The 12724-nt window shown below is 41.9% G+C and overlaps 1 protein-coding gene across 3 annotated transcripts in view; it reads left to right on the forward strand.

Moving 5' to 3' along the window:
* The window catches only part of LOC137437640 (FRAS1-related extracellular matrix protein 2-like), a 176624-nt gene that overhangs the window by 69411 nt on the left and 94489 nt on the right, over positions 1 to 12724 (forward strand). For all 3 annotated transcript variants that reach the window (XR_010986565.2, XM_068132114.2, XM_068132115.2), the window contains exons 4-5: positions 4423 to 4653; positions 4764 to 4889. Coding sequence is in view for 2 of the 3 variants with exons in the window: in XM_068132114.2 (XP_067988215.2) it covers positions 4423 to 4653; positions 4764 to 4889 (357 nt within the window). In the remaining variant the exon portion in view is untranslated. The remainder of the gene's footprint in view (positions 1 to 4422; positions 4654 to 4763; positions 4890 to 12724) is intronic.

The following is a 12724-nucleotide window of genomic DNA, read 5'->3' on the forward strand; positions in this document are numbered from 1 at the left end:
ATAGCCTCTGTATTGTGTCATGTGACCCATTGGATAGCCCCTGTATTGTGTCATGTGACCCATTGGATAGCCCCGGTATTGTCATGAGACCCATTGGATGGCCCCGGTATTGTCATGTGACCCATTGGACAGCCCCGATATTGTCATGTGACCCATTGGATAGCCCCGGTATTGTCATGTGACCCATTGGCTAGTCCCGGTATTGTCATGTGACCCATTGGATAGCCCCGATATTGTGTCATGTGACCCATTGGATAGCCCCAGTATTGTGTCATGTGACTCATTGGAAGTTCTTGAAATCTCACTGCATTCATTCAGACCAAGCTTCTGATTTGAAGTCCTTGGTCAAGTTTATGATAAGAGTTGATGCACTTGGTCAATACCTTAGAGGTAGGTATACACACTCGCTTCTGAGCTGTCTAACCTGGGTTCGAATATCGACCCAGGTATAAACTCTCACCCTGGTGGTTCACATGCAGGATGAGGCATCTGGGTGTGTATCATCCATTGGGAAGGACGTCACGTGGGAGGACTGACTACCAGCATTGGTGGTTGGTGGGTGTTAAAGATACCACTGTGTCTTTTGCAAAGCACAGGCGAGTTATCGCCGGCATCCTCAATAAATTGTAAATTCCTGCCACTTTTAGTTGAACGAACGTGTTGGGCCTGCCCAGCAGGCAGGTGAAACACCTGATCGGAAAACGTTATCCGGCCTACTCCACAAGAAAGTGGTAATATTTGGGGCCGTTAAAGTAGTAGTAGTAGTAGTAGTAGTAGTAGTAGAAGTAGTAGTCGTAGTAGTAGTAGTAGTAGTAGTAGTAGTAGTAGTAGTAGTAGTAGTGGTAGTAGTAGTAGTAGTAGTTGTTGTTGTTGTTGTAGTAGAAGGAAAAAATACTAGTAGCACTAATAGTAATAGTAGTGGTAGTAATAATATAAGTGGAAGTAGAAGTACTAGTAGTAGTAGTGGTAGTAGTAAAATTGGTAGCAGTATTATTATTAGTAGTAGTTGTAGTAGTAGTAGTAGTAGTAGTAGTAGTCGTAGTAGTAGTAGTAGTAGTAGTACTTGTAATAGTAGAATTGATGGTCGTAGAAGTGGTAGTAGTAAAATTGTTGGTAGTAGTAGAATTGGTGGTGGTAGTAGTAGTAGTAGTAGTAGTAGTAGTAGTAGTAATAGAATTGGTGGTAGTAGTAGTCGGAGTAGAAGTGGTCGTAGTAAAATTGGTAGTAGTAGTAGTAGTAGAATTGGTGGTGGTAGTAGTAGTAGTAGTCGGAGTAGAAGTGGTAGTCGTAAAATTGGTAGTAGAAGTAGTAGTGGTAGCAGTAGTAGGCAGGTTTTCGTTCAGATAAAGACATTTTGGTAATCATGATCGGTAGACATTTTCCTGTACGTTGGTTTTGAGTTTAAATACAACGGATTATCTTGCTGACCATTGGTTTTCCAGTGTAAGGTAGATTAAGGTGATTTCAGGCGTAGAACATGTTGCAGCCATCTTCCACGGTGCATGTGATGTGCTTAGCCATAGAATGTGACACCAAATAGCCAGAAGGCCAGACTCGGAAGGAATCTGAGATTCTTTGTGTGAGAAAGAGATGTGGCCGAGGGAGTGTTAGGGGACGGGGTAAAGGGGGGAAGGGTGGACGAAGAGGGGCGGCTTGGAGGGAGGCAAGGTCGGAGGAGGGACAATTTAGAACACTGGTGAGAATGAGGATAAACATCTTTATGTGTATTTGGAATGAGTACATTGAAGGTGGCCTTTGGTACCTTGCAAAGATTTGTATTTATTTTGGAGATAAACTATTTAAAAAATCACTTTCACGATTATCTTCATTTAAGGGCTAATGGGGGTAACTTTGACTCTTGAAGGACTTTCCTAATTCCAATGCAACTTGAGAAGGGGGCAATTTGGACCCCTTAAAGATATATGTATGATGTAATGGAGCCAAAATGAAACATCATGGAGATACAACAACAACATGCATTTTAAAGGCCATTTTCCCTGCTAGAGCGGGGGTTAGCCTTGCGGTCCCCATGACAATCTTCTCCATTTTGCCCTATTTTCTGCATCTCTCCTTGTTAACCCCCTTGCCCGCATTTCTTCTTCCACCATCTTTAGCCAAGTCTTTCTCGGTCTTCCCCGTCTTCTACTTCCTTCTACATTCATTTCCATCACTCTTCTCAACCAGTCACTTTCATCCTTCCTCAACACATGACCAAACCATCTCAACCTGTTCCTCTTCACAGCATCAATCACAGGCTCTATTCCCATCATCTTTCGCAATTCATCATTTGTCTTCCTCTCTCTCAACGATACTCTGCACATCCGTCGAACCATTCGCATTTCCACCCTTTCCAACCTTCGTTGCTGCTCTACGTTCATTACCCATGTCTCGCTCCCATAAATCATAACACTTCTCACACATGCAGCATACACCTTTCCCTTCAGCTTCAACGACACTCCCCTCATCATCAGCACGCCACTCAATTCCCGAAACTTCTTTTCCATGCACATCTCACTCGAGCAACCGTTGCCGAGTATGATCCACCTTCTCCATTCAGCATGTCTCCGAGGTAGCAAAATGTTTTCACACCTTCCAGCTTCACGCCGTCTCCAAGATCCAACTCAACATTTCCTCCATCTGCAGCTCCCTCTGTGCACACCTTACATTTGAATGTAGCTGCCACACTGGTTAATGACCCTCTCAGACCACTACATTTTTGATGAACTCACTCAGCGCACATTGTACACTGAATGGAGTTCACTCCGACACCCTTCCTTCACATAGCACAGGGCCACTTCCCAGTTCTTTCCACCTCACCACATGCTTTACCACTTGCCATCACCTTCGTCTTTCCGATATTCACCATCAGACCTTTTGTCTCCATACATTCCTTCCACATGTTCATCTTTTCCTTCAGTCCATCCATACTTTCCGCAATCAACACCAGATCATCTGCATACAACAACTCCCACGGTAAACCCTCCTTTACGTTCTGAGCCAGCACCTCCATCACAGCTACAAATAGTAGTGGACTTAGTACCGACCCCTGATGCACTCCCACCTTCACCTCAAACTCACCACTGTTCCCGTCCTTCGTCCTTACAGCTGTGCGCGCTCTTTTGTACATTGCCATCACTACTCTGATCAACCATTCCTCCACTCCTAACTTCCTCAATGCCCATGTCAATACTTTGCGTGAAACCCGATCTAATGCTTTCTCCAGATCAACAAACCCAAGAAACAACTTCTTCCTCTACTCCATGTACTTCTCCTGCAACTGCCTCACATGGCGATGTACACTCCAAACTCTAAAATATAGTTTCCATGGTAACAAGTTATTGCATGGCTTAGTTACCTCTCTCTTCCCCATTTAATCATTTTGAAGACTAGTGAGATACCCGGTGCAACGCACCGATGGGAGGCCATAAGCAAACAGACAATGCAGAAATGGCGAATGCTAAAACATGAAACCAATAAATTCCACATTGCTGTAGCACCTTCAGTCGCACGTCAGACATGGACAGCAAGTTCGTGAAGGACTTCCATGAAAAACGTACCCGTTGGTAAACAAATGGGTACGTTTGTTCCATACCCAGTCAATGGCGAATGTGTATATGGCGATCCGCGAATTTCACGTTTAGAAAGTAGAAACCATCATGGCATTCCGTCATTCACTTGAACTCGATATCTCTTTTATCATTCCAAACAGCATAACTCCAATCACAAATTAAATAACATTAATATAAAAAATATACTTTTAACAACATTCGTGACATAAACAAATATTTAAATCCTGATGTGAAGTTCCGTACGGTTGGGTGAACACAATTACGAATTCAAAATCGTAATTGTATTCACTCAATTCCAATCATCAATTGATACTTTAACAAAACGATTAACACGATTAACGTTTAACGATTAAACATTACGATAGAATGACGGTTGTATTGGGATATTTATCAAACCCGCGCATTGCCGTCATCTGTCCACTTCCGCATTCGCGGCAGGTTCATAATTGTCATCAAAATCTAAACAGTATTTGTAGAATTTCAATAAAAGCCACATCACTGTTCATATCGGTAAATATTATTCCATCATGTTTGGAAAAACTGGAAAATTGGAAAACTTGGAAAAATTGGAAAAACAATATAGCCTATTTTACTCCCAGGTGTCCCAGGATTACCCACCCAAAATATCCTTGCGATCGGTTCAGCCATTTTTGCGGTACCTTTGAACGGACAGACGAACATTTGGTGAATTATAGTAAGATGATCCTCTTTGTAAATGAAAAGTTACATTAATAATGTTAATAACTTTTGTTGTATCAGCAGTAATGTCAATGGAACGTCGCCGTAGCAATATGGGACATGAGTAGCTGGCTTTCTCCATGGCATATGGGTGACCTTTTAAAAAAACCTCCAGGTATCAGCACCCACGATGGTACGGCCAGAAACGGAGAAGACTTCAGGGGTAAACCACAGAAGCAGGTCCAGTTCAACCCGGGGCAGACGACGGCATCCTGGAGCGTGAATCTAATATCGGATGGCATGTTCGAGAGGTCCGAAATGTTCCGCATAGTGCTGTCTCAACCCATCATGGCTGTGCTGGAGAATCCGCAGGTCACAGTTATCGAGATATTTGATCCCAGCGATGGTGGGTCCTATATAAACCACTTTTTGTAGGAACAGATATTCGGTAATTTCTTTTCGGTTTTTTTCTTGCCCTATAACACACCACGCTCACGTGACTCCTTTCTTCAACAGAATCCACGGTCTTCATTCCGAAGGAAGAATATGTCGTCGATGAAAACATCGGTCGCTTTTTGATTCCAATTCGTCGATCAGGAGACGTTTCAGAGGAACTCATGGTGATCTGTTTCACTGCACAAGGTATGGATTCCATTAAACCCTCCTCTTTGTGCGGGGACCAGAAAACGTTATAATATGTCGGACATTTCCAAACCCAATCCTTTGTTTACCAAAAATGTTTTTGTTTTTTTCTTGTAGCAGCTTTCATTATACCTTCTTCCATTATAACATTAATTGTGCAACATTATATTATTAATTGTGCAACACGTAATGGTTATATCACGTGGTACCTGTTGGAACTCTAAAATGAATCCTGCGTTGTTGCATAATTCACAGCAATGGGTTGCATAAAGCATAATTACATAAAGAACGATGCATCACATCAATGGAATTAGAAGAATAGAACGAATAAACGAATAGAGGTAAGAATATGGCATGGCAGTTTGTAATTAGCAGGATTATAAATGATCCCATGACTTTCTCTCTGGTTATATCTGTCCGATATATATCGAAATCTCGAGTCCATTATAAACGATTTAATCATTGTAGTAAAAGGAAACGTTATTAGCATTTACCAACTTATATTAACCTATTTACAAACATATCGATATGAATGGTTTTAGAAAAATAATATGTGCCAATACCCTGTAACATGAGCAACATAGATTGTGGGGACGGAACAGGTGTAAACTACAATAGCACTGGTAGAGCGCACACCTCCGCCAGGCTCAACAGTTTATGTTTTGTATCCTTCTGATAGGCCGGATCTAGATTCAAACCTGAACCAAAATCTAATCGGCTTGTTCTTGTCTCCGAAGCAACTCATCCACCAAGTTTTGTCATAACTCGTCCATAACTTTTCGAGATATCATGCTATATATCGCTTTTGGTCCCGTCTCTCAATGATGAAGAATCATTTAAACAATTAAAAAATTATCGTATCCGATCCGGATTCAGATCTTCACCTAAATCAAATAGATTTGTCCTTGTCACACACCCAACCTGTCCACTAAGTTTTGTCCAAATCCATCTCGGACTTTTTGAGATATCGTGTTATGTATCGTTTTTAGTCTATCTCTCAATGGTGCGGTTAGGGTGCCGGTTTGGGATCCCAGGATCCCGAGCTCGAATCCCGGTCGATCGCTGAATTAATGCCAGGGGGAGGGGAGGGGGGGGGGGGGGGGTTGACTCAGCCTGTCATCCTTCCGAGGTCGGGAAAGTGAGTACCAGCTTGCTGGGGTAAATGAACCCGGTGTATACCCCGATTTAGAATAGGTACACCCTATCCCTGCGCATCGTAAGAGGTGACTGAGGGTTGGTGTCAGGAAGGGCATCCGGCCATAAAAACATGGCCTCAAACAGGAAACCATGATTGTCATGGGGCCCGCAAGGCTACGGCCGAGAAAAAATATATTTCCGGTCTCTGGTCAGCACGCGCATCGATTTTGACCATGCGTGTAAACAATTATTTATTTTTTTCCAACAGTACCTACAACAGCACGCGCCTGTCTAAATCCGAAGTCCAAATCGAACCAAACAGAACCGACCGACCAAACTGACCAAACAGAACTTAACCAAATCGAACCAGCCGTTCCAAAGATATGAGTAGTTTTGTGTGCCGTGCCGTCATGAATCCAATCGGCTGGATATTGTCATTTATTGAAACGAAGACGTTCTTTGTCGGGTTCGTGTGAAGCAACCAGAAGGCCTAGAGAGCTGCGGGTGGTCTCGTTAGTTAGGCCTGGATCCTATCTCGTTTGTCATGAAGTTGTAAGTGTCTGTGGTAATCTGGTGGACTGGGAGAAGAGATCGTGGGAGACCATCAGCCTGTTAGACCACTTGCGCATGCGCAGTGTTGACGCGATCGACGCATTGGAATGTTTGACGGTACGGCGAGGCGATCTCGAGAACGATATGGCAGTCTATAATATGCTTGAAGAACTTAATGATTTTCAGAATAAATACATTTTAAAATAACTTAAGCTTATGTTCATTATTTACAAAAAGACCTACCTGTCCCATTGGCTGTCTTTAATTTCTCTCTGGACTGCGCCACGGCAGATGAGGAGGACCGCAAGGCATGAGGACACAAAAAACACCTCTATATGTGCAATCCATGCTTTTCAAAAAAAAAAAACCAGAAAAAAAAACCGCATCGCCGCATCAATTCTGGAACTTTGGTCTGACCAGAGACCAGCAATATATTTTTTTCGGCCTAACCCCCACTCTAACAGGGGAAAATGGCCTTAAAACGATCATTCATTCATTCGTTCATTCTCAATGGTGAAGAATCGCTTAAGAAATTCTAGTATCGGATCCAGATTCGAATCTTCACCAAAATTTATTCAGTTCTTCCTGGTCGCACACCCAACCTGTCCACCAAGTTGTTGTTTTTTTTCCAAATCCGTCCACAACTTTTTTGAGATATCGTGCCATTTATCATTTTTTACCCTATCTCTCAATGGTGAAGCATCACTTAAGAAATTCTCAGATCCAGATCTGGATCCGCATCTTCACCAAAATCGCAATCATTTTGTCATTGTCACTTACGCATCCTCTCCACCAAATCTCGTTTGAATCAGTCCAGAACTTTTTCAGATAGCCCTATCTCTCGATAGTGAAGAATCACTTAAGAAATTCTCAGATCCAGATCTGTATCCGCATCTTCACCAAAATCGAATCATTTTGTCTGTCGCATACGCAACCTCTCCACCAAATCTCGTCTGAATCCGTCCATAACTTTTTTGAGATAGCCCTAACTCTCAATGGTGAAGAATCATTTAAAACATTCTCAGATCCAGATCTGGATCCGCATCTTCACCAAAATCTAATCATTTTGTCGTTGCCACACACCCAATCTGTCGACCAGATCAAGTCTGAATCCGTCCAGAACTTTTTTGAGATAGCCCTATCTCTCAATGGTGAAGAATCATTTTAAACATTCTCAGATCCCGATCTAGATCCAGATCTTCACCAAAACTGAATCATTTTGTCATTGTCGCATATGCAACCTCTCCACCAAATCTCGTCTGAATCTGTCCAGAACTTTTTGAGATAGCCCAATCTCTCAATGGTGAAGAATCATTTAAAACATTCTCAGATCCAGGTCTAGATCCGGATCTTCACCAAAATCTAATAATTTTGTCATTGTCGCTTACGCATCCTCTCCACCAAATCTCGTCTGAATCCATCCAGAACTTTTTCAGATAGCCCTATCTCTTGATGGTGAAGAATCACTTAAGAAATTCTCAGATCCAGATCTGGATCCGCATCTTCACCAAAATCGAATTATTTTGTCTGTCACATACGCATCCTCTCCACCAAATCTCGTGTGAATCCGTCCATAACCTTTTTGAGATAGCCCTATCTCTCAATGGTGAAGAATCATTGAAAACATCCTCAGATCCAGATCTGGATCTGCATCTTCACCAAAATCTAATCATTTTGTCGTTGCCACACACCCAATCTGTCGACCAGATCTCGTCTGAATCCGTCCAGAACTTTTTGAGATATCCTGTGCACAAACATACAAACAATCAGACAGACAATCAGACAGACAGACAAACAATCAGACGGGTAAAAATATATCCTCCATCCACCTTCGTTGTCGGAGGTTTAAAGGCCCTGGAATGAGTGCATGCCATTATCAAACAAGAGCAGCCTGCACTATCCATGGATGATGGATAAATATAAAGAGCAGACATGTGTTTTTGCCTTTGAGCACAACAGAGTAAACGGGCGTCGGTTTAATTTGCAGTTACGGTGAAAATGGCTGGGGAAGTGCAGGCCATGCGGAAAGCAACTCGGAGGCGTAAGTTTAATGTCTGTGCAAGGGATGAACTCTTGGAATGCATAAGTGGATGTTTAATGGATTTTTACCTTGCATGGTCGAAAAGAACAGGCCTTTTTTGCCTTTCACCTGTAACAAGAGGATGAAATAATTATGTATTTCAATTTATGTCCAGCTTCTGAAAGACCGGAAGCAAATGTTATTTCTTAACATGATATTATTTTTATGTTTGTATGTGGCACAAGGCTGTTGAGTAGCGTCATTGACTCTGTTGATTCGTATGCAGCCGATCATTTTTCTGGGAATGCAGCTGTGCTGCTGATGCAGTGCATCCTTACCAGGCTGGTACTCATTTTGCTGACCTCGGAAGGATGACAGGCCGAGTCAACCCACTTGGTGTTAATTCAACGGTATTACAGGGGCTTGAACTCAAGACCAAAAAGATCTCATTCCAGCCACCGAAACCGTTAAGCCCACACCAAGCATATCATTGGCTGAGGGTGTGGCTCCATGTGCTGATGATGTAGTGCCCTCTGCTGGTTAGAGCAGGCATTTCTTCAACTCTTTTCTTTCTTTCTTTTTCTTTTTTCTTTTTTCTTTTTTTCTATGACAGTTCGCCTACTCTTCATGATGGATACCGTGGGATCTTTAACCTCCATCAGTGAATGCTGGTAGACGGGACGCCATTTTAACGTTCATCTGAGGGACGGCACACATATTGATGAATCGCCCTGCCTGTGAAACACCGGGGTAACAGTTTATAGCTGGATCAGGATTCAAACCCAGGCTTAACAGCTTACAGGCGAATGTGTGTAAACAGGTTAGAGGCGAGGCCATCCTTTCATCCCACATGATGATAGTTGCAGCATTCTGACATTATTGTGTAACATCTATTTTCTTGAAAATGTGACAACAATAGCTTTCGGACTGTATTTTGAGCGAAGATATGATTTTGTTTTGTTTTAAATATCTCATAAAGCACTTTTTTCTTTACAAGGGCAAGGCTCATGGAAGAGCAAGGTTTAACTGAAGTGTGGTCGTGGGTCAACAATTTTGGCACAACCGACAAGGGGACAAACAAACAGGAAAGTAAAGAGAGGATTGAAGTAAGAGGGTTTCTTAGCAAGGTTTAATGGGGGTAATAAAGATCAGGGGTCTGGATGGGGGGAAGTGGGGGAATGACTCTTTCTTAGCACTTGCCTATCTAGCTTGGCTCATGTATCTTTGTAAAGCACTTTGACATTTGAGAATGAAATGAAAAAAGCACTTTCTAAGAAATTAATTGATTGATACTTATTTCCAATAAAATATGAAATGGTTTGTTGAATTATGTAACGTAGTTACAAAAATGAATGGATACAGATTGTACAGAGGAAACACTGGACTTATTTTTCTTTTCTTTTTTATTTTAGCAGTGAAGCCACTTCATTATTTGGCTATGTCCTTCCTTCTATCCATCCGTCAAAAATGAATAAGAAGAACCTTCTAACCCACCACGTCTAGATTATAAAGGGTTATAAAGGGTGATTTTAAAGGGTAATTCTAAATTATAATTTTAAAGGGTAGTTGTAAAGGGTTCTAATTTTGGTGAATAACTTTATAAATGATTCTTCCCCACTGAGTGATCGGGCCAATAACAATATATAGTACGATATGTCAAAAAGTTATCGACAGATTCGGACACAACTTGGTGGATGAGTTGGGTGTGTGACAAGGACGAATTGATTCAATTTTGGTGAAGATCCAAAGATCCGGGTATGAGAAATTTGTAAGTGATTCTTTGCCATTGAGAGATGGGGCCAAAAATGAAATATAGCACGATATCTCAAAAGTAATCGAAGGATTATGACAGAACCTGATGGATGAGTTGGGTAGTTGTCAGGAACAAGCCGATTGGGTTTTGAATCGGGTAAAGATGCAGATTCTAAAGGGTTCCAAAGGGTTCTAAAGGGTAATTCTAATTCACCGACTGGCGGCCATTTTGTTATTTAAACGTTTCCACATCCATTTTTCAGATATGCATGGACCGATTTTCTTCAAACATGGCACAAAGACAATACATGAGGGTAGACATATGCAGAAGATTTTTTTTTTTTTGGCATCTGACCAAAGATGGCCGACTGACAGCCTTTAACTCCATACAGAAAAATTACTAAAATCACGGACCGAGCTCTGACATTTTATATTCTATATCTTCATATTCTTTATTGTGGTCCAAATTAAAAAGATGGAAATTTTCCTTCCACTGGCAATTCAAAGCCAAATAAATTCAAAGAAATTCAAAGACAAAGAGAGATCAATTCAATACAATTCAAAGAAATGGGTGGGGGGTGCATCCCATCCTTTCCACAGTTTTATGTCTTACATGTCTTTTTATGTCTTTTTCTTGTTTTACTTTCTACGATCTCATTATTTGGAAAATCCTATTTCAATACAGTATATGATAAATAACTGCCAACATTAATGGTAAAAACTTTTCATTCCTCTAAAACAAACAAACTATTGATGATTTGAAATATCAGGAAAGGAAATTGACCATTTTCCTTTCCATGCACACCTAATTAATCATGGTCATTGGTGCAGGAAAAGCATTTTAACAACATACTCTGGTGCATTACTATTCCCTAAATGGCCTTTCCAAATGAAATACAAATTAGAGTATTGTATTAGGAAGATGTATGCATATGGAAAGATAGTGAAATTTGACAGTCGTTCATACAAATTGAACTCCATAATTAAGGGACATACAGTGCATTCAGAAAGTATTCAGACCCCTTCACTTTTTTCACATTTTGTTATGTTGCAGCCTTATGCTGAAATCGTTTATATTCATTTTTTTCCTCATCAATCTACACTCAATACCCCATAATGACAAAGAGAAAACAGGATTTTAGAAAGTTTTGCAAATTTATTAAAAAGAAAACACTGAAATATCACATTGACATAAGTATTCATACCCTTTGCTATGACACTTGAAATTTAGCTCAGGTGCCTCCTATTTCTCTTGATCATCTTTGAGATGTTTCTACACCTTGAATGGAGTCCACCTGTGGTAAATTCAATTATTTGGACATGATTTGGAAAGGCACACACCTGTCTATATAAGGTCTCACAGCTGACAATGCACATCAGAGCAAAAACAAAGCCATGAGGTCGAAGGAACTGCCTGCAGAGCTCAGAGACAGGATTGTGTCGAGGCACAGATCTGGGGAAGCCTACAAAAAAAATCTCTGCTGCATTGAAGGTTCCCAAGAACACAGTGGCCACCATAATTCTTAAATGGAAAAAGTTTGGAACAACCAGGACTCTTCCTAGAGCTGGCCGCCCGGCCAAACTGAGCAATCGGGGGGCAAGGGCCATGGTAAGAGAGGTGACCAAGAACCCGATGGTCACTCTGGCTGAGCTCCAGAGATCCTGTGTGGAGATGGGAGAAACTTCCAGAAGGACAACCATCACTGCAACGCTCTACCGATCTGGGGTTTATGGCAGAGTGGCCAGACGGAAGCCTCTCCTCAGTGAAAGACACATGAAATCCCGCTTGGAGTTTGCAAAAAAGCCCCTAAAGGACTTTCAGACTGTGAGAAACAAGATTCTGTGGTCTGATGAAACCAAGATTTAACTGTTTGGCCTCAATTCTAAGCGTCATGTCTGGAGGAAACCAGGCACCGCTCATCACCTGCCCTATACTATCCCAACGGTGAAGCACGCTGATGGCAGCATCATGCTGTGGGGGTGCTTTTCAGCAGCAGGGACTGGTCAGGGTTGAGGGAACAATGAACGGAGCAAAGTACAGAGATATCCTTAATGAAAACCTGAAACAGAGTGCTCAGGACCTCAGACTGGGCCGAAGGTTCACCTTCCAACAGGACAATGACCCTAAGCACACAGCCAAGACAATGCAGGAGTGGCTTAGGGACAACTCTGTGAAGGTCTTTGAGTGGCCCAGCCAGAGCCCTGACTTGAACCAAATCGAACATCTCTGGAGAGACCTGAAAATGGCTGTCCACCGACGGTCCCCATCCAACCTGACAGAGCTTGAGAGGATCTGCAGAGAAGAATGGCAGAAAATCCCCAAATCCAGGTGTGCAAAGCTTGTCGCATCATACCCAAGAAGACTCGAGGCTGT

Source organism: Myxine glutinosa, chromosome 12 (genome assembly GCF_964187855.1).
Source record: "Myxine glutinosa chromosome 12, kmMyxGlut1.1, whole genome shotgun sequence".
NCBI lineage: Eukaryota > Metazoa > Chordata > Myxini > Myxiniformes > Myxinidae > Myxine > Myxine glutinosa.